Raw genomic sequence first — 22,394 nt, 5'->3', positions numbered from 1 at the left:
CCCTTCAGCAGCCAGCTTGAGAGAGTTTTGAGAATCCTTTTGTATACAATCCTAAGAGTCCATTGAGTGTATTGGGGCTTTAGGATTAAGGATTTTTGTGATCAATACTCTTGTACTCCATCTTTTGTTCATAGTGAAATCGTTTGAAACCGACCCCGACAGTGGACGTAGGCTCACATTGAGCTGAACCACTTAAATCTTGGTGTTCTTTGTGTGATTGTCATTTCTTTTGTTGCTTCCGCTATTGTTTGCTTCAACTTAGCCTTTGTTTGTTCGGTCCATTCCCAACAAACTGGTATCAGAGCGTTAAGCTCTTTGAAATCTTGAGGAATGGCTATGGTAAAGTTTGAAGTGGAGAAATTCGACGGTCAAAACAGCTTTAGCTTATGGCGCATCAAGATGAAGGCTTTGTTACGACAACAAGGTTTGTCGAAAGCTTTGGAGGTGAAGGTATCCAAGGATTCTCCTGCATCGTCAAGAGAAGAAGATGAGAAGGCACATAGTGCCATTTTGTTGTCACTATCAGATGGAGTTTTGAGGGAGGTTGCTGATGAGGAGACCGCTTCCGGTCTTTGGTCCAAGCTTGAGAGCTTGTATATGAAAAAGTCGCTCACCAACCGTTTGTATTTGAAGCAGCGACTATACACTCTCAAGATGAGGGAAGGTACTCCTATTTCCGATCATCTAGATGAATTTAATAAAACTATTATGGATCTAAGGAATATTGATATTAAGCTTGATGATGAGGATCAAGCATTAATTTTGTTGTGTTCGTTGCCGGTATCATTTGAAAGTTTTGTGAGCTCAATGTTGTATGGTAGAGATACCATCTCCTTGGTAGATGTAAAATCTGCTTTGAACTCTAAGGAGTTGAGAACAAAATTGTGTGTACAAGACACGAACAATCAAGCCAATGGTTTGTTTGTGAAATATTCCTCTGGTGGTAGATCTAGTGGAAGAGGTTCGGATTATGGTGGGAGTAGTTCCAGTGGTAGCTCTAAATTTAACAAGAAAAATGTTAAATGTCACTACTGTCATAGGTTTGGTCATTACAAGAATGAGTGTCCCAGATTGAAGGAGGAAAGTAAAGGTTCCTCCAACGTTGTTAGCGTTGAGTCTAACAACTCTGATATTGTCCTAGCAGTCAGCAGCTTTAGTGGTCACTTTGGTAACAAGTGGGTCATGGATTCAGCTTGTACATTCCATATGTGTTCCAGGATAGATTGGTTCACTACCTATGAATCAATCAACGGTAACTCCGTTTTGGTCGGAAATGATATGGCTTGTGATATTGTTGGGATTGGTTCAGTTGAGATTAAGATGTATGATGGAATCGTTAGAACCTTGTCTAACGTTCGGCATATTCCATCTTTGAAGAAAAATCTTATATCTTTGGGCATTCTTGACTCCTTTGGTTACCAGTATTCAGCTGGAGGTGGAGTCATTCGAGTCTACAAGGGCTCTTCGGTGGTAATGACAGGGAAGAAGACAGATGGTCTTTATTTTCTTCAGGGCAGTACAGTGATTGGTGGAGCACCTTCAGATGTTCCAGATTCAGGTATTACTCATTTATGGCGCATGTGATTGTGCCATATGGATGAATGAGTATGGTCATTTATGAGTAGGCAATTTTTTGCTTTGTGTAATCAGAAGACAGAAAAACTTGATTTGTTTGTTTGCATTGTATTCTTGTAAAGCAGTGCTGAATCAGTTTTTTCTGGAGTTTATGTCTTTGTGATTTTTTGGGTATACATCTGGTGTGATGTGGTGCCCTGTTTGTACTCATATTTGTTGATGACCATTTGAAGAAGAGTCTGGATTTGTTCATCTTTGTTTTGTGATGTGTTTGATGTGTTCAAGCATTTGTGAAGGCTAGTGATCTACAGACAAGAAGGTAGAGCGTTGTTCATACCATACAATTGGGTCCACTCCACAGAAATGGAGTAGTTGAATGGAATGAGACGGACTCTTGTGTGAGAGCCCGTAGTATGCTTTTGGATTTGCCAGGCTTGTCTACAGATTTGGGTGAAGCAGTCAACACAACTTGCTATTGGGTGAACCTTCTCTTCTTTACAACTTGTTTTTCAGTTGTTGTTTCCACAGGAAAGGAGAGCATGGTTATAGCAAGAAGGTGGAGTTGCTGGGAGAGCTTCACAATAGAGTGCAGGTGGTACTCTAGATCATGCTATTGAAATTAAGTATGATTTTGATATTGGCATTGGCGTACAGTGAGAGTAAGTCTACAGTTTCATCTGGTAGATAGAGGAGACAGTTTAGTCACCTTTGGGATATGCTCGTGCAGACTTTGGGGTGTTCTTACTTTGGCAGAGAATATTTGTTGTTAGCCTCCGTATGTATTCAGAAGCCGTTGCTCAAGTAAGCAGTCTGTTCAGTGGTGCGTTGCCTTTTGTGTGAAGATGTTGATTCTTCATTAGGACCAAGCTTGTGATTTGGTCAAGATTGTCTATGGTGTTGAAGACTTTTGGGTGGAAATTGAGTTCTTCAAGGATAGACGTTGTGTTCGGGGTTTATGATTCCCCTTTGGTGATTTGTTGGTGGGAATCGATTTCTTGGTTGATGGTTTTTTGTTTAGGCTTGACGGAATTCAAGCCAAGGTGGAGATTTGTTGAGTTTGGCTTGATTTCCTGCTGAAAATGTGTTATTTGGGATTTGCTACAGTGACGCTCGAGCGAACTCATCCAAAGAGTTCCGCTCGACCTCCGCTCGACAGTCCGCTCGAGCGAAATCTTCCAGAGAGTTTCGCTCGACCTCCGCTCGACTGTCCGCTCGAGCGAGAATGCAACCCTAACGTGCGCTCGACACTCCGCTCGACGTCCGCTCGAGCGAATGTTCTGATTAGCGCCTTTTGCTATAAATACATCATTTTCTCTTCATTTTGAAGAGCCCTTCAGCAGCCAACTTGAGAGAGTTTTGAGAATCCTTTTGTATACAATCCTAAGAGTCCATTGAGTGTATTGGGGCTTTAGGATTAAGGATTTTTGTGATCAATACTCTTGTACTCCATCTTTTGTTCATAGTGAAATCGTTTGAAATCGACCCCGACAGTGGACGTAGGCTCACATTGAGCTGAACTACTTAAATCTTGGTGTTCTTTGTGTGATTGTCATTTCTTTTGTTGCTTCCGCTATTGTTTGCTTCAACTTAGCATTTGTTTGTTCGGTCCATTCCCAACATATGCTATTGAAGAGGTGATAGCTGCTGATCCTTCTCCAACCAACGAGTGGATATTAGTCTTAAATAATGAGATCGTCAAAAGAAAAAAAAAAAAAAAAAAGGAGAAAAGGTTTGCATCAAAGTGATGAGATTAGGCAGAGAAATTAAAGAACGAAGTAGTAGTTTCTTCTTTACTAATCAGTAATCAAAAAAGAAAAAAAACAATTTAGTTTGGAACCAGTGAGTGGACATTAGTTTCATGAAGTGAGAACTGTCAAATAACGATGCTGTGCATCATATTAATGTGTGAAAGAAGAAAGAGACATTGTTGTTTCATTGCTGTACATCAAGGTTAAAATTCATTTCAAGTAGTAGGTGGATAATATGATAGCATTTTTGTTTTTTGTTTTTGTTTTTGTCTTGATGTCTTTTTCTGTTTTTATAATTTTTGGTAATATTTCTTTTCTAAACTGTCGTTACCTGGGCTTGGCCGTCGATGGGTATAGTAAAAGGAACACACCTAAATCCTCTGAATCTATGCATATCCTATGATTTCATTACGAATGGACGATGTAAAATTGTCGCAAACACGCTTTAATCAGAATTGGCTGTAAAGGGTCTTTCTGTTGGGAGTTGGAGCCATTTTTACGTCGCAAGCTGCCAATATTCGACAAAATGAGCTTAAAATACCTAAAGACAACTAGAATTAGATGGATAATTGAAAATAATAATAATAGATTTATATAATTGTTGGACCTGATTCAAAATAATCAGGTTCTCTCTTTTCTCGTCATTTCATCCTGTGCAACGACATTTATATGAAATTTTAGACTCGAGCAATCAACGAATTTTGGATATTAGTACTATTAAATGGCTATTGAAAATAGAAGTAAAAACAATAATTTAATTAGAATGAACTAGATAACCAATATTACATTATTAAATATAAAACCATAGAGAAAGCGCATAATATAAATTATGAAACTTAACACAAAATATATTCTATTCGATTACAAATTAACATATAACCGATAGAACTCACTACAAGAAAAATGGATTTTTGTGACCAATTTATTGCAACGAAAAAGACTATTCACAACTAATTTTAGTTGTGAATAGTCTTTTTCGTTGCAATAAATTGATCATAAAAATTCATTTTTCTTGTAGTAACTACAAAATATGATAACAAAAAATCAGATAAAATAAAATAAAATTAATTATAATATTTTATTAATATATAGAGTACTTTAGATTAATAATCTAATGTGAGATTAAGTTTTGAGTGGAATAGACAAAAAGGCAAAATATAGACAAATTCAAAGAGAAAAAGCTTATATCATATATTTATGGTTGTTCAAGACTTAATTCTTGTTCTATATATAATTATCAATTGGTATTTGTATAAATCCATTAACAAGTAAATGATTAATTAATTTATATAGTACTGTCTGAGCTATATAAATCATGATGATGTATGTTGTCTTCCCTCCCAACAAGATTAATAAAAAAAAAAAAACCCTATAATTATTACTTTGGCCTTTTCAATATATATTATATAAAGCTGATCGATCCTTTCTCTTTTGCTAGGATGAATTATTCCGTGTCACTAATAGCATGAATCCAATGCAAAGTCAAAATCACATAAAGCATGAGTACTGCATGTCATCTCATCATTTAACTTTGCAATTTATATATTATAGAGATAATTAATATTTGGGACCTTCTTAATTAATGTATCCGATCGATTCCTTCGAGGTTTTTGATCACTTATATTATATTATATATACACCATAAATTCAATTTTCCAAACAAATCAAGTTCGTCCATCAATTAATCTTTTACATGAAAATATCTTTTTTTTTTTTTTTGGGTTATTTTGGACGGATGAAGGTCTTTATATAAATTTATATAATATCCTTCATGCAGCCGCGCGCAGGCCTACATCCGGCATGTCCCGGGGGGCCTCATGCACGTGCGTGTTATAGAATAATTTGGTCTACCACGTACGTACAATGATGATGAAACACGTGCGCACAGTTCATCAATAGGGCAAGGTGGATAGGTAGAGAGCCATCATCTTCATGAGGGATGTTTCTAAAGTGTTTTCGTTTTGGGTCCATTTTTCTTTAAGGAATGTCTAACAAAAGTGGAACAAAACCCTCCACATTTGATAAATGAGAGGCCATGGAGTGTTCCCTCTTCATGCGCATATATTATTATATAATTTCCTCTGTTTATTTAATTTTTAATTGTATCTTATGCTACAAAAACACACTTTAGAGTCTTAGACAATCTACAAACCGAGGACTCTAAATTTCTAAAAGCATTGCAGTACTTGGTAGTGGGATCTTAGTAATTGCACACTTAGGTCGCCATCAAGATCAATAGATCAGACAGAGAGAGAGAGAGAGAGAGAGGCAAAAAATCAGTGGGTGGAATATGCTACTTTGACATCAAAACAGAGCCTTTCATTTCTTCAAATCCATCGCATAGGGGTCGAAATTTAAAGCCACGTTTGAGAAACTCTGCCAGATTCCATGATTTCGGCAAAGTGGCTGGCTTTGTCCCACTATATGAGACTCTCACAGTTCATGAGCTCCTTTTTCTTTTCTTTTCTTTTCTTTTTCTCTGGTTGATTTGATCACCTCGATCTTTAGAAAGAGGATTAATAGGGAATTATATCAAGCTAGTAAGTGTCGCTAGCGAATGCAGCCCACATACAGATGAATGTATAAATTTCTTCTAAGCTTTTTTAAAAGCAAGCAGAGTAACGATCTGTGAGATTGAGAAAAAGGGTGGGTATTGTCGAATGTCGATCATGCACGTACAGTGGCCATTTGTACCATCTTTTCACATTTTCGTACAGACGAGAATCGATCTTCGATTAGATATGAGTTGATAATGTCGATCCATATATGCTAGCTTTTTTATGCACAGAATGATGATGATCATGATCCAAAAGAAAATATGAGAAGGGTCTTGATTTATAACTCTTTTGCTGTTTCTTCCCACTAATTTCCCGGTTAGCTTCCTACTTCGTGGTAATCTTTGGATGAAGATCATTATTCATGCCTCCTCAGCCACCTTCACATGATATGCATATCTAGTTTTGTATATATGTACGTTGTATGCAATATATAGGTGAAGATTTCGAATCCTAGTCATTCCCTTAGTGGAGTGGCCACTTTTTCAAAAGGGAAATGCTACACATCATCCCACACCACACACTTTATATATTAAAATAATATTTTTTATTTTTTTTATTTTTTATTTCATTTTATTCTTATTAAACTAATTAAATTATTATATTTATTATCTACACATTACATATTTATTATAAAAAAATAATAAAAAAATTAAAATAAGTGTGGTGTGTGAAGTGTGAGGATGATAAAAAGAATTTTCCTTTCCAAAATTCCAACGCGAAAAAGCGCTTATTCAGATATATAGATAAAAGATTGAGATATTAGAGGGATATTAGAGGAGCCATGATTTAAGTGCATGCAACATATATAGTAGTGACAAATAAAGTAAATAATTATGGGATATATACCAAGTAAGAACAAGTTAAATTATATATATGATTGATATTGCATTAATTAATTCGTGATCTCTCTTTGTCTCCGACAATTAATATATATATATATATATATATATATGAGAAAATAAACAATAAGTATTCTGTTCTTCGCATGCAGTTACTAATTGCTTCATGAAATATTCTTAAAAAAATAGTTAGTGATCTATGTATAACTTGATTTCCTTGCTACTAAAGTTCTGGTCAAATGATAAAATAAAAATATTAATAACATTATCTAACTGATCTCTGTGCGTGTATTGCATGCCTTACATATCCTAGCTATATATGTATATAGGTCGGTTTGGGATCAGAAGTCAAGATACAAATAATATCATGTCGTTCATCCTGTAACCTACATATAAAACATGAAATTCACGGTTTCAGCAATCTAAATATTTAAATTCCAAAACTAAAGATCGTGCAATTGACATATTCACCTTATAAAGTTGTGGCATGGGAGACATTCATCAAGAGAGAGCGGCCAATTTTGACCTTAAAAAAGATCAGTACTGGTCCAAAGATTTGCGAGTACATGCATGGCCTAGCAGCTTCCATATTATCCATAATTAAATTCTTCAACCCTTATATATATATATATATATATATATATGTATGCCTCCACACATGCACACACACATCATTAATATTCCTTCCTACACCAGCATGACGAGTGCATCACTTTCTCAACAGTGATGACATATACTGATATCCATTAATGACATTTACTATATAGATAGGAGTCGAAAGTGTGGAAGACTATGTTAGCAAGAAGTGGCATCATCACCCACTAAGAATATGGATGGATATACATATATATATATATATAGTGCCATCAGATCATGATGATGATCAGTCAGCTGTGTTCTGACCAATATCAAAACCCTAGCTACTTACTTCATGCATGCATCATGATTTCTTATCGAGTGATTGAAGAGCGTGGCAGCACGGGAGCTAGCCAGCACGCCCAGCCACCCATGAAATCAGATTGGTCCGCATGGCGCCCGATACTTGATTATAATCAGCAACTTTTTAATTGGTCCATCTGTAGGTTTTTTTGCACACAATTAATTTGCTTAATTCCCAGCTAGCATCATGAAATTCGGAACCCTTTCATTAGCTTTCTAACCGATCAACACCCTTAACGTCCTACCTTGCTCTCAAAATGGAATATATAATATATACTGAATCTTTTACTTTTTACCTACAATTAATTGAAGCAGTACGTACCGGTGGTACGTACTTTTGTTTTATTATTTATTTATTTTTTCTAGAATATTTGATGCGATCGTTGAGACGTAATTGCCATGTAAACGCAACATATGATCTCCAATGTATTGGGAACATATATGAAACATACACCCGTGAGACAATATGTTTCATATGTACGTACATTGTATAAATAAAATGATCGATCTTATTTCACAGAATTATAGCTAGTAACTAATTATGAAACATTAATCGTCGTAATTAAAGATAATGTCGGAGTACATGCATTTAGCATCGTTGTTAGTAAAGTCTATCTATTTTAATTTCAGGTGAGGAATCGAATCGTTCATATATTAATTAATATAGTAAGTCACTGGACGGCCATTTCAATTTTCAAATGATAGTGCTGCATGCTTGGATTGCGTGATAATACTATACCAAGTTCCTGATCATCAGCTTACTAGCCGGGTTGACAACGTACGTCCTAAGATCTTCTTAGAGTTTGCAGATCGAGTACATGGTACATTGCATACGGAGAAAAAGACATTCCGAAACCATTATCTTAATTATTTATTTGATCTAAATCACAATCTAGAGCCCTTTTCTTTACAATTGATCCTGTGTTTGACTAAAATTAAGAACAATATCACATTTAGAGTTTCGAAGATCAAGCTCGATCGTTAATATATATATATATATTACGTTGCAGGATCTTCATTTTGATCGATAACTAGTCATTCGGTGCGTGGCAAATGTCCCGTTTGAGCCTGTCTACACAGTACTTATCACAAGTGCAGGGAGGCTTCCTTTTCCAACAATTCTTGAAGAGCTCGCCATCGGATTAACCATTGTTGTCGATCTTCCTGTTGATTTACGGCAAATCCCGGGACCTTAATTTAGAGCAGTTAACAAAATTATCCATCAACTCGCGTCTATATATAAAGATCAGTTTAATGCTACCATGCATATAATTAATTAATTTCAATTATATGTTTCGATTATTGACCTCTAGCAAATGGCGTACTAGCTAGCACTTTTTGGTGCACGATATTTCATTTACAACGTACAATAACCGATCGATATCATACTGATCGACAGTACGTACTAGTTTTAGTACGTACGTAGTACTCATTTTTCTTAATTTCTAATTTTCATTTATTATTGTTTTTTTTTTCCCTGTATCACACGCTTGCAAGGGCGCAATCACACTCCAAATTATTCAATGCCAAGATTCGATCAACATATTGATCGATTTCCTGCATGAAGTATATATATTGGCGCTATTCAATTAGTAAAATACAATAAGACAACTTGGGGAGAGTGTTTTTTTGTTTAGACAGGAGGGAAAGAAAATCAAACAACTTAGAGAAAGAGAGAGAGACAGGGAGAGGGGGGGTATGAGTTTAGCCTACTCATGAATTGTTTTTCATGAGGCACCCTTATCGAGATATGGAAATGAAGGATGGGCTCATGGCTGCCTATTCATTTTCCGACAAGTAAACAAGGAAATCGTCCACTGCCCTTCCATTGGTAGGCAAAGGTAAAAAAGAAAGTACCTTTGGAGATCATCAAGTAGAAGCCAGCTCCCGGCCCTCATCCTCACACTAATTTCAGAAGGGGTCAAATTGTGTGTGTATATATATATAATCTCTTTATGTTCTCATGTTCCCCCCCAACCTCTTGACTATAAATTGATAAACCCAAAAATCCACCAACCCAACAAACATGTACCCACTAACCATGTGGCGGTATGAATTATGAGTAAAACTAGTGGATTTTCCTTTTTTATTCCCACCCAAAAAGATAGCACATATTGTCCTTACTATATATTATATGTAACATTATGCCTATACTATATATATAGCATGCTACCACCATATATATTTTTATGCCTTAATTCGCACCATCTCCTCCACATGATGATATCTCTTCAAAGTCAACGTACGTCCCTCACGAGGTTTAGTCCATTCAATTAGCTAGCAATATGATCTGCTAGCTAGCTAGCTGCCTAATTTCTAAATAATTTGGATATGCAGTAACTAATAATTAATTAATACTTGGGGATTCAAAAGCACTTGACGTCTGAACTCAATTAGCTAGCTAGGCATAATATGTAAGCTAAGTTGTTTTTGATCTTTTGGTATGTTGTGTTTTTCATTTTATTTTTAGCTTGTATATGATCTCTTCGATCCTCGCTTAAAATCAGAGAGAATACGGGTTCGGTTCTACTTCATAAAAATACAAAATATTCAAAAAGAACTAAAAATTAGATCCTAGCTAGCTAGCTATCATTAGTTCATGTCAAATTGAGGACCGGAGTTCCGTATATTTCTCAATTGCATATGGTCGAACATGCGCGGGTTTTCTGGATAAAAACCAAATATTTTTTTAGGTAGACTTGAAATAACATGCATATTTCAATCATTATAATCAACGTATATATAATAATAATGTACCATGCAGTTATAAAAGCATGATTGACTAGCAAGCTAGGACCAATTAATGCTTAGAAACTGATCAATTAATAGACTGCCTGATCACTATATATATAGCTAACTAATGACACGTTCTTGATGCATGCATATATAATATATAGCCAGATATAGTACTGTTGGCATGCAGTATAGATCATATAGCTAGCCAAGGAATTACATGAAAGCGCTCATGCATGCAGGAGTACAAAAATACAGTACTTTTTGCTCAGAAAAGAGAAAGAGGGTAAATACAATCCTCTTTTCTCAAATCACATTTAATGCACCGCGTAGTACTCTAAACTTTCTGAGTCTCATTTCAGGCTTTCAGTTTAGAAAAAGCAGTGTAATTAATTAATTGATCTTCATAAATCTCTAAATTAATTAGGGTAAAGACTCGATATTATTGTTTGTGTAAATCCCACGAACAATTAAAGGCGATATATCATGTATATCGATTTCAGAAATTAGCCTTAAGAGGGTCAATTCTGATAAACTGATTGACCTATTTTAGTAGGAGAGAATATGATCATAATAATTGCCACATACTTGAATATAATTGAATTCACCATGATCACAATTATTGGCTCGTAGACGTGGTACGTACAAGGGGATTAAGTCAAATGGAGTTGAAGATTTGGATCTTAATTTCAACCAATGAAGGCTGGCCTTTTAAGCCATTTACAGCAAATGGAATTCGTCGAATCATTACTTGTTTTTTCTCCAATGAAAGCTCCAGCACATGATCGATGTTTGAGATTAGCAAGAAAAAATCAATCCTTTAGAGAGAGAGAGAGAGAGATCAAAGGGCCGGGAAAATGCCAATGATGATGTGGCCCTCAATTTAGACAAAAACAGCATCTAAGAAAGTGTTTTCGTGCATCCACATTCCACACACCTCAGAGAAAAGTTTCTCTTACCGACTGATCAGATGGTAAATTATTATAATTTTCATCGAAAAACATAACATGGAGCTCTGAAGAAAGTTCTACGCTCTTCATAGGCGTCTGAATCTCCAATCACAAAAGACAAAATACCCTCAAATTATAATTTGAATCACACGCTCGCAATGCATGTGGGTGGACCATCTCTCTCCCTTTCAGAGGTTTCTCTTCTCTTATTAGCCCATATGTGTAAGTTTGTAACGCTATCAAACATCCCACGAGCCTAGACACCTGCTGCATCTTCTACCTCCTCTTCTATTCTTATCTCTCTGCAACTCCGGCCTCTCTCCAATTATTTCTCTCTGATCAAACGCATATATGCATCAAAAGAAAACATACCAGCTTCCTCTTCCTCCTCCTTAGAAAAATTCCTTTTTTTTTTTTTTTCGTTTTGTTTAATTGTTAATCTTCGCCATATACACATACATACAATCTAATTATGGCCTTCGAAACTTGGCTAATTAAGGTAAAGACGGCGATATCAAACAGTTTTGAGGTGGTGCGACCCGCCGCACCGAACCCAAGACTGATAAAGAAGTCCAACGTCGGCGTTTTAGCCTTCGAGATTGCTGGCCTCATGTCCAAACTCCTTCACCTATGGCAATCCCTCTTGGACAAGAACATAGGCCGCCTCCGCAACGAGTCTATCTCTCTCGAGGGAGTCCACAAGATCGTATCCAACGACGAAGCTTTCCTCCTCGGCCTCGCGTGCGCGGAGTTTTCTGAGAATCTCAGACTTGTCGCCAAATCGGTATCCAGAATAAGCAAGAAATGCGAGGAACCGAGTCTCCGGTGCTTCGAGCGCTTGTTTGATGAGTTCGCCAACTGGGGACGCGACCCTCATAGTTGGGTTCTAAGCTTGAAAGAAATGGAAGCTAGAATCAAGAAGATGGACAGATACGTCACTCTCACGGCCACGCTACATAGAGAAATGGATGAGCTTTCTGTCATGGAAACTGGGTTAAGCAAATCGTTAGTCAAGTGTCAGGAAAAAGAATCAACAATTTCTGAGCTTCAGCAGAAGATTTACTGGCAACGACAGGAAATCAAGTATCTTAAAGAGAGATCAATATGGAACCGAAGCTTTGATACTGTTGTTTCCCTGCTTGCACGGTCTATTTTCACTATTTTGGCAAGGATCAAACTAGTTTTCGGCATAGGAACATGTCCAGAGTCTCTGACTCGCAGTCTCTCAGCTTCGGCCACTGTCCACCCCTCGGATCACAACCCAAGTTCTTGCCTTTACGTGTCAGGGCCATTAATGAAAAGCTCAAAACTTGAGGAAAAGAAAGATTTGGCTGATGGGTTTTTCGAGTCCAACTCCAAGCTCCTAAAGCCCCCAGCAACTACGCTAGGCGCCGCAGCTTTAGCCCTACACTACTCGAATTTGATCATAGTGATGGAGAAGATGATCAAGTCACCACAATTGGTCGGTCTGGATGCCAGGGATGATCTTTATACAATGTTACCAAGCAGTATACGTTCGATGCTGAGGGATAGGTTGAAGGGATCCGCGGGGTTTTCGGCGAGCGATCCGGTTCTTGCTGGGGAGTGGAGGGAGGCCTTGGGAAGGATCTTGGGTTGGTTGTCACCATTAGCACATAATATGATAAAATGGCAAAGTGAAAGGAGCTTTGAGCAACAAACTTTGTTGCCCAAAACGAACGTGATGCTTCTGCAGACGCTATTTTTTGCGAACAAGGAGAAGACCGAGGCTGCCATTACCGAGCTATTAGTGGGACTGAACTACATTTGGAAGTTCGAGAGGGAGATGACTGCTAAGGCCCTGTTCGAATCCACCAACTTCAATGGGATGATCTTGAATGCGAAGAATTCCGGCTAAAGGGCCGGAGATGGTTTTCCTTTAATTTCTTAATTTCTTCTTTTTTGGTTCTAATTTTATCTCTAATATTTCATCATGGTTGATTTTGGTTTAAATTTTGTTTAATTAGTACGATCTTTGAGGGTTTGTTTTGCTTCTAACCCGGATCTCTGTATATGGTAATTATAAATAATGCATGTAAATGATCATCATATAATGATTTTGAGTAATCCAAACAATTAATGCAAGAGGGCTTTCAACTACAATATATTATCTCCGTCATGTGATTTTATTTTTTTGTTAGGCAGTCATGTGAAATTATTCCTCATGAATTTGGTCGTTATTGTTTATGAATCATGGTCATTTTATTTATTTATTTATTCTCTTGGATGTAATAATCATATATATTATAATTATACTATATTAGCAACGTTGGATAAATAAACTTGATTGATCCAGATTCATGAGTACGAACGAGCTAGCGTGATGTAGTTCAAGTGGTTGGGTTGAGCTAGATGGTGGGCCCTTTCGATCACCTAGTTCCCAAGCGTAGTGATTTTTCCAGGGAATCTTTCAAATCTATTATATGATGATGGATGGTTGGACTCACACTATTTCTCTTTCAATCAAATAATTAATGCAAGTGGAGACTAAAATTTGCCTACACTACAATTTGAGAACCAACGCCACTTAACCCCTAATTTCTTCATCATTGATTCATGACCCTTCTTCTCCATTAAGGAGAGACTTCACTGTTGGTACTGCGTAAATTTGGTACAGAATAATATTATAAAAAATTAAAAAAAAAAAAGCTATTCTGGAATATTTCTGTTTGAGTTGATCAGCGTTGCATTTTGAGAAGCCATGGTGAAATTGCAGTCACAATTGTTCCTATACATCTAGCTTTCTTACGAGCTTTTCGGGATTTCAGTGTGGATTAGTATTTCCATGATAACATATGATCCGGTTCTTTAAATAAAAAGTTTAGGTTTAAAACTCCCACCTCCTTTAATAAAAAGAAAAAAGAAAAAAAAAAAAAAAGAGTATCACAAAATTTGTATGCTCAACAGCGCCGTAGCCACTGCGTTGATTAATAAATAAATTAATTAATTAATCGTAGCTAAGAACAGATAATAAATAAGGTATATATATAGGGCAGTCCATCTAGGCTTTTGGCATCCAATAATTATAATGATAGCATCTTTTTTATTTTTTTATTTGTATTTAAAAAAAAAAAAAATCAAATACAGCTCATTAGATCCCAAACCACAGGTTCTGCCTTATTGACCCAAGTTTCACGAATATGTTCCCCTGGCCTTTTCCTCTTTTGTGTCCTTTTAGGGCCCTTGTGACCATCATTTTACAAACAATTAATTAATTTCCCGTAACATCAAAAAGATAATAGAAGACACGAGAAGTGATGACCCACTTATATTCATAATCTAATGAATCCTATCTACCTAGCTCTTTTGTTCGTATTCTCGGGTTTCTTTCCGGCCTGACCAGTCCACTTCTTCTTTGCTTCTCAAGATTCAAAGATGGGGATATGTTTTGTTTTCTTGTTTAATAGATAGATTTTCCAGGTCCACCTCTAAGAAAAACAAGAATGAATTACGGAGAAATTAAACCAACTAATTAGTTGCTTTTATAATATAAATAATTAAATTTATTTATTTTTATCGATTTAAATTTTTAGAACAATAAATAATTTTATATGGTATTAGAATAGAGGTTGTGATTCCAACCTTTATATATTGGATTATAAAAACCATTAAAAAATGAAGCAATTATAGAAAGTTTAAACCTTTATTAATACAAGGAAACCTATTTTAGAAGAAGGGTGTAAAAACCTCTGCTAGCCCATGAACATTTCTTAAACATTAAATTAAAAATAAAGCCCATATTGAGGTAAGATTGTTGTTACGAAATCTAAAGCCCATTAAGGCCGGGTAGGCCTCGAGTCTCATTCAACCATCAGGGCCCATATGATTGAATCCAAAACATTTCAACGTACGGTTAATTGTTGATTTGTTGGACTGTCCCCAAAGATTAGAACAAACTTTCAACGGCTGATATAACACTTGAGGCCGGCAGCTAGATCTTTTGGAAACATGTCGTACAATGAATATATAAACATAGTCAAAACCATTGATTTAGCGGAAATTAGTTGCTTTCTTTCATTTTTTTTTTTTATTCTAATACATTTAAAAAATATATAATATTATTAAAAAAATATTTCTTTAATCACCAAATAAGAAATCAAAGTATTGATGTTAGGATGCTAATATATATCACGTGAGTAGTAGACGACGCATGCGTATTTTCTTCAACAACAAATTAAGGAGCTAAAACAGAGTAGAAAGCATAACATGGTGAATTTTTAATTAATAGCAAATATCCTTATTACATTATGCATCATGTAACAGCACTTTATTCACCTCGATCGAACAAACATATATATATATATATATATGTATATGTATATTAATTTCTTTGTCTGTAAGCAGATACCAACAAGCTCGTAATATTGCACTTGATCAGAGTATCCCAATCTCTTTATCTTTGTCCGTCTCCCCCCCACTGTCAGTTTCGTAACCACGATCAGCTGGAGGCTTTCCAGCGTTCTCTGGGTCTGAGTCACTTGGAGTTGGCTCCATGAAAAGCCCTGTCATCAGGCACTGTCTTTCTACGGTTGGCTCATATGTATGCTTCTCGGCTGGGGTGATGTTGGATTCGGCCTTGCGTGTTTCAAGAGGCTCCGGTTTACCAGTACTTGATTTGACCGGTTCTTCTTCTTCATTGGATAAAACCAACTGGACGCCAGGATTCCTTTCGGTGATGGAATGGTCCAACAAAATCGAGTTGTTGACGCTCTGTACGTTGCTATTGACGTATGCTCTTGATGGCGGCTTTTCTTTTGTGATTGGATTTTCGGATCTCTTAGCCTTGGAGCTCTCCTCTCCATCAGCAGTGGCTTCAGTGCTCTCAGTTGGACTGAGCTTGTAACCTCGCTGCATGTGGACCCTTCCTTCTTTTTCGGCCGACTCTAAGGCTAAATGCATTGATGCTCCTTCATTTCCACCAGCTATGGTTATGACACTGACTGGTTTTTCATCAATCGGATAGCTAGTGGTCAGCTTTTGAAGATGCTTAAAAATATCTCCCCTTACCGCTTCATGCAGTGGAAGCTGTGCCCCGTCGGAGACAACTGTACTCGGCCTTTGTGTAGTTGATTTGCTTGATATTTTCTTATCCTTCGGATGCTTTGAACTTGTAGTGCTGATCTGTTTTGCACTAGAACTGGTGGGGTATATTGCCTCCTTTCTGTCAAAAGTTTCTTCCTTCTCCGGCTCCGGCTTCGGCTTTTGTTTTGCTTGAAATGCACCACTTACTAGGTCTTTAGTCTGTGTTTCAGTTATTCCTCGCACTACTTTCTTCTCTCCTTCCCTTTCCTCTGACTTTGTCTTGGCATCAGAATCTGTCTTCTGGGGTTGATCAGTAGTTAGGAAAACTTTTGTTGGCCGTGTCACCACTCCATCTAGTTGAGATGAGGTTTCAATTGGGGTTTGTTTCTGGGAAACAAAAATATCTTCAGATGGTACTTGTGCCTTTGGTTGAGGTTCTTGAGAAAGTGGATGTGAAACCACTGGTTTTGATTCTTTCTCAGGGAGAAAAGATGGGGGCTGAGTTGCAGTGAGTGTAGGCTGAGAGACAACTTGAATTGATGTCGTTGCACCAGTTGGTTGTGATGTCGTTTGGCCAGTAGGTCGAGAGAAAAAACGAGATGGAGACCAAGGCGGATTAAGGGATGTCCCTGATGCTGGTTGGATTTGAGATGTGCGAGATGGTGACGAGGGCACGGAGCCCGCAGCACGGGATTGAGGTGCTGGCTCTGGAGTGGGTTGTAATGCAGTTGCACCAGTTGGTTGTGATGTCGTTACGCCAGTAGGTTGAGAGAAAAAACGAGATGGAGACCAAGGCGGATTAAGGGATGTCCCCGATGCTGGTTGGATTTGAGATGTGCGAGTTGGTGACGAGGGCACGGAGCCCGCAGCACGGGATTGAGGTGCTGGCTCGGGAGTGGGTTGTAATGTAGTCGCACCAGTTGGTTGTGATGTCGTTAGGCCAGTAGGTTGAGAGAAAAGACGAGATGGAGACCAAGGCGGATTAAGGGATGTCCCCGATGCTGGTTGGATTTGAGATGTGCGAGATGGTGACGAGGGCACGGAGCCCCCAGCTTGGGATTGAGGTACTGGCTCAGGAGTGGCTTGAAGTAATTCGGTGGCTGTACGGAACTGTGATGATGGCTGGGGTTCAGTTCTTTGTGGTACTTGTGCCTGGGGCTGTACCGCCGGGGCTATCCCTACGGACCTAAATGGTGGTCGAATGGGGACAGCAGTGGCAGTTTGAGCAGGCGTTTGGATTTCAGGTGCAGGACGAGAGGGTCGTGATTCGGTAGTAGGACGTAGCGGAGGAGGTTGAGAACTTGTTACTGATTGCCAAGGGAGACGAAAACGGAATGTTTGCCTTTGGTCTGCCATGAAGGAAAAAAAATCTAAGATTAAGAGAAGTAGATGGTGTTTGGTTGTTTCCAAGCTTGAAGGTGATTATTAAATGTTTAGTGCATATGACGGTCTATATATATACATATAGGTATGCATTTGATACCTAGCTTGGACAATTTTTGGGGCTTCAAATTGTTTTGTGCCTTGAAACTGGCACTTTCCTCTTGCTTCTTTGCCTTCGTAGGGTGTAAAGACATGTCTGGGATTCCCTCAGACAGGTTTTCCTTGTCCGGTAAGTCTAGCATCTCGTTTAAGTTGCCTTGGGGTTTCCATTTCTCTGTGGTACTGTTTTGAGGCTTCTTCTAGATGTTGGTGAACTATGGTACTTGAACTTGTGCTGGCAGGCAAGAATCTATTTGTTCTTCTTTTGTCTGCTCTCCTCATCTAATCTCTGAAAGGCATTTAAAGTATATTTTACAGTCCATCTATGCGATACGTTTGTATTGTAGCTAAGAGTATTAAGATTCGAGGAAGGGGGCATGCGCGCAGTACTCCAACTTTCCACATGGATGATACTTTGAGTACTCCACTGATGTCAATGAGGATAAGTCGTAGAGTCAGTATGTCAACTGACTGAAAGGAAATGTATTTCGGCATCAATATTCTCTCGAGAATTTATCTAATCTTGAGAGCTTAAATGAAAGATATCAACACTCTTGAATGGCCGTGCAATTGGTAATAGACCCCAAAATCATTTAGTTTCGACAGTTGAGATGAAATAAATTGAAATGAAAGTTAAATAAATATTATTAAAATATTATTTTTTTAATAATATTATTAATTTATAATAATATTATTATTTTGAGATTTAAAAAAATTAAATTATTTATTATATTTTATATTAAATTTTAAAAAAATTATAATAATAAAATGAGATGAAGTGAAACATTTTTACTATCTAAAAAAGAGCTATATTGCATGTAGTACTAAGTATATACTAAGAGCACTTGCCAAGTGCCTAGTCAAATTTTGGCTAATTTTTATTAAAGTGGTCTCCTTCAAATCCAATGCTTCACTTTTAAGCTACAGTAAAGTCAAACAATTTTTCAAGTTTGGCTAATTATTATTCATCTCTAAAATAATATTTTACTTTAGAAATATTCTCTAAATTGACAAAATGTGTTTGTTAGATAATTAGGTTGAGAAAAATAATAGTTGGAAGATAATAATTTTAAGTAAAAATTAAATTATTAATTAATATATTGAGTGTATTTGAAAAAAAAAGGTTATTATTAAAATATCTAATATTATATTATTAATTTGATTTTAAAAGAGATAGTCTAATGTAAATTAATATCTCTAATAGTCAAAACCTTAACTTTTAGTCAAATTTTATGTAATACCTATTTTTACGTGTGTTTTTATTGAAAGAATATTTTAATTTAATTAAAATATTGGTTCCTTTATTTAAATTATTGTATTTTAATTGAATTTATTTAGTTGTAAAATTTATTTTATAGAGCTTTCTTAATATTAATTATTGTTTTGAATTTAAATTACTGTTTAATTTATTTTAGTTTGTTTTTGGATTTAAAATTTTGTTATTAGTATTTACAAGTTATTTATTATATTTTAGTTAGATGTTGTGTTTAAATTATTTTATTTGATTTATAGCCTTTAAAGTTATTTTCGTCGAATCAGTTTCTGAAGTCCAGAGATGAGGACTGGACCTCATTTTTTTTTTCCATCTTTTCCTTTTATCTTTTTCTTTTTCCTTTCTCTTTCTTTTTCTCCACTTCTTTCCTCCAGTTTTTCTCTCCCCGTGCGCACGTCTCTCTCTCCTCCATTTCTTGCCGTTTTCTTCTTCCACCCAGAGCCGCTATTCGCCGGCATCGTGACTTGCACTGCCCACTCAAATTTCTTCCCCTCCGACCGGTGATCATCCCCACCAAATTTCACCTTCATCGAAACCGCCATTTGCCCCCACGAACTTCTCCACATCGCACGGCTTTTGGGCCATTCCGCCGCCGTCGTTCCACCTCCGGCTACCATCTTTTCATCACTTCATCACCGACCTCTTGCTGTCCTAAACCATCTATTTCTAGTTCCGATCCATCGCTGGAGCAGCCCCCACGACCCCACTTTCCGTTTTTGGCATTTTGGATTTCCACCACCATTTTCGCCACTACCCACAACTAACCCTCACTTCCATTAGTTTCATAAACACTTCTAAGTCATTTCTTATCAATTTCAAGTCTTGGTTCATCCTCATTCAAAAGTGGGTATTTTACAACCCATGGACACAGTATTTTTACACTATTACGTTTTTTTTTCTTCACCCTTTTCAACTCGTTGATCGTTCAGAAATTATTATATAACACTGTAAGTATTTGTCAAACTTCATTTTAGATTTAAATATATTATTACTTTTACAATAAATTTGTGACTGATTGGTTATTTCAAACTGAATCTGAAGAGTCGGGGTCGGATAGATTTGAGGACGGAGTTATTTAGTTGTTGTTGATGTTGAGTTTTGTTAGTTAATATGTATCTTGATGTGTCTTTCCATTTGTATTGCATGGTGCATACATGTATATGTGTTAAATTGAGAAAATTGGATTTTCTAGTGGAAATGGTTTTTCGGGTGCGTATCATGACCCTAAGTTGAGATTAGGTATTATCTCGGTGGAGTGCTTCTAGTTACTCAGGAGTGGATAATACTGAGTGACTATTGTGTTGTGTTAAACTTAAATATAGAATATATAAGATAAGGGCACCGCTAGAGCCGTTTCCTTTTAGACAAGGTGTGTTGGATAAGGTATCCAAGTCATGTCCTTGTGTCCAACATCTTGATCAAGAAAATGGATATACAAGCCGCCAAGGCCTTCAATTCTCAATAAAATTGGATAGGGTGTTGTTACACCATACTCGAGTCTCCACCGATAGCCAACTTTTTTCTTCTTTTTTTGGCAAACATTTTTTTAAACCCTTTAAACATTTAAAAAATATTAAAAAAATTATAAAATCATTAAAAAAATATTTCATTAACTATATATTACGTGAAAAAACAAAAAATATCAATCGGTGACTTTTGAATATAGCTTACATTTCCCAATTGGTTAAACTTTGTGACCTAGTGATGCTAACTGCAGATTTAAAAAGACGTGAAAACTTCATTTACAATCTGCAGACAAGATTAAAAAAAAAAAAGAATTACAAATTCTATTTTACAATTCAACTATTCATCTAAGGGTTTGTTTAAATAGTAAGATGAGATTAAATGAATAGAGATGGTTTAAAAATAATAGTGAGATTGTTGAGTTAAGATGAGATGAAATGATATAGTTTTTAAAAATTTTGTGTATTTGGATTAGGAAGTGAGATAAAATGATTTTAACTTTTTGGAGATTTAATAGATGGGTCCCACCATTATAAATTGCTTAGTGTTTGTAATGATTTTATTTTATTTATAAATATATTTATAAATAATAATAGTAATTTATAAATTACCTATTCAAATTTAATTTTTTATAATATGATATCAACTCAAAATATTTTTTTCCAAGAAAATAATTAAATAATTAAAAATATTTTTATAAAATATTTTTTATAAAAATATTATGTTTAAAATCATTTTTCATTTTCAAGTACTGATGGTCATTTGCCCAGATTTTCAACTTATTTAATGCAAACACCGTATAATGTGTAACATTCTTAATTGAAAATTACTCAGATTTATTTTGAAAAAATTATATCCTATAATATTCTCAACAACTCTGCATAGAGCAAAGAAAATATTGAATCTATGTATCCATTTTATGGTCTGTCTCGTATAAAATCACTTTATTTTATATGAGACATTTTATTATTATCAAAATTACGTATGGGCCAATCATTTATTAAAATAAATTTCGGGCTAGACCTTCTAAAACTATCGATGCTAATATGTTTTGCAACGTGCTACAAAGTTCCCCGTGTAACTTTTTTTTCATGAATAAATGAAGTATGTTTTCCACAAAATTAAAAAAAAAAAAATAGTTTGAAATGATTTTTTATTTATTTATAAATATATTTATAAATCACTAATAGTAATTAATAAATTACCAACCCAAAAGAAAATATAGTTATTTATAATTTCCATAGAAAATTAGGGATGCTACACCAAAGAAAAATATAATAAAACTACGCCCTTACACCCACACAAAAATAAAATTTTAATTTTTATATATCATCAAAATTAGATGAAAAATATTACATAAATTTCAATAGATTCGAAATGTACTTACAAAATGGTAATAAATTTCAATAATGAAACTATACCCCTACACCCACAATATTTATTACATACATGTCATCATTAGCAATTTACCATTCAATGACCACCCATATATGCCCACATAGAAATGACAATGTCATCTCTAATTGCAATCATAATTCAGGCTGATTCAAAAGTCATGTCAGAATGACGTGATGAAGCTCCGGCGTCACCAACCACATGACCACGAGGTTTGAGCTGCACGGTTCTCCAATACTCGAACAAGAAGTCGTTCAGAGTCACTGGCGGAACCAGGAATTTTTCTGAGGTGGGGCTAGATTTTCTAATATGCGACACATTGAAATTTAAAAATCATAAAAACACACACACACACACACACACACACACACACACACACACACACACACACATATATA

The 22,394-nt window shown here is 36.0% G+C and overlaps 2 protein-coding genes across 2 annotated transcripts; one reads left to right on the top strand and one right to left on the bottom strand.

Annotated features, from left to right (window-relative positions):
• The first annotated feature begins 11,545 nt into the window (after positions 1 to 11,545).
• Positions 11,546 to 13,445, top strand: LOC122303154 (protein PSK SIMULATOR 1). Its single transcript, XM_043114781.1, has one exon. The coding sequence runs from the start codon at positions 11,815 to 11,817 to the stop codon at positions 13,216 to 13,218; it is 1,404 nt and encodes a 467-aa protein (XP_042970715.1). The 5' UTR covers positions 11,546 to 11,814; the 3' UTR covers positions 13,219 to 13,445.
• Positions 13,446 to 15,734: 2,289 nt separating this feature from the next.
• LOC122304453 (proteoglycan 4-like) lies at positions 15,735 to 18,007 on the bottom strand. Its single transcript, XM_043116728.1, has 2 exons — positions 17,866 to 18,007; positions 15,735 to 17,731 (listed from the first exon to the last, which is right to left on the bottom strand). The coding sequence occupies exons 1-2, from the start codon at positions 18,005 to 18,007 to the stop codon at positions 15,735 to 15,737; spliced, it is 2,139 nt and encodes a 712-aa protein (XP_042972662.1).
• Between the last annotated feature and the right edge of the window lie 4,387 nt (positions 18,008 to 22,394).

The sequence above is a fragment of the Carya illinoinensis genome, chromosome 3 (assembly GCF_018687715.1).
Source record: "Carya illinoinensis cultivar Pawnee chromosome 3, C.illinoinensisPawnee_v1, whole genome shotgun sequence".
Taxonomy (NCBI): Eukaryota; Viridiplantae; Streptophyta; class Magnoliopsida; order Fagales; family Juglandaceae; genus Carya; species Carya illinoinensis.
The sequence above is the reverse complement of the archived record's forward strand: the minus strand, read 5'-3'. Positions and strand labels throughout refer to the sequence as shown.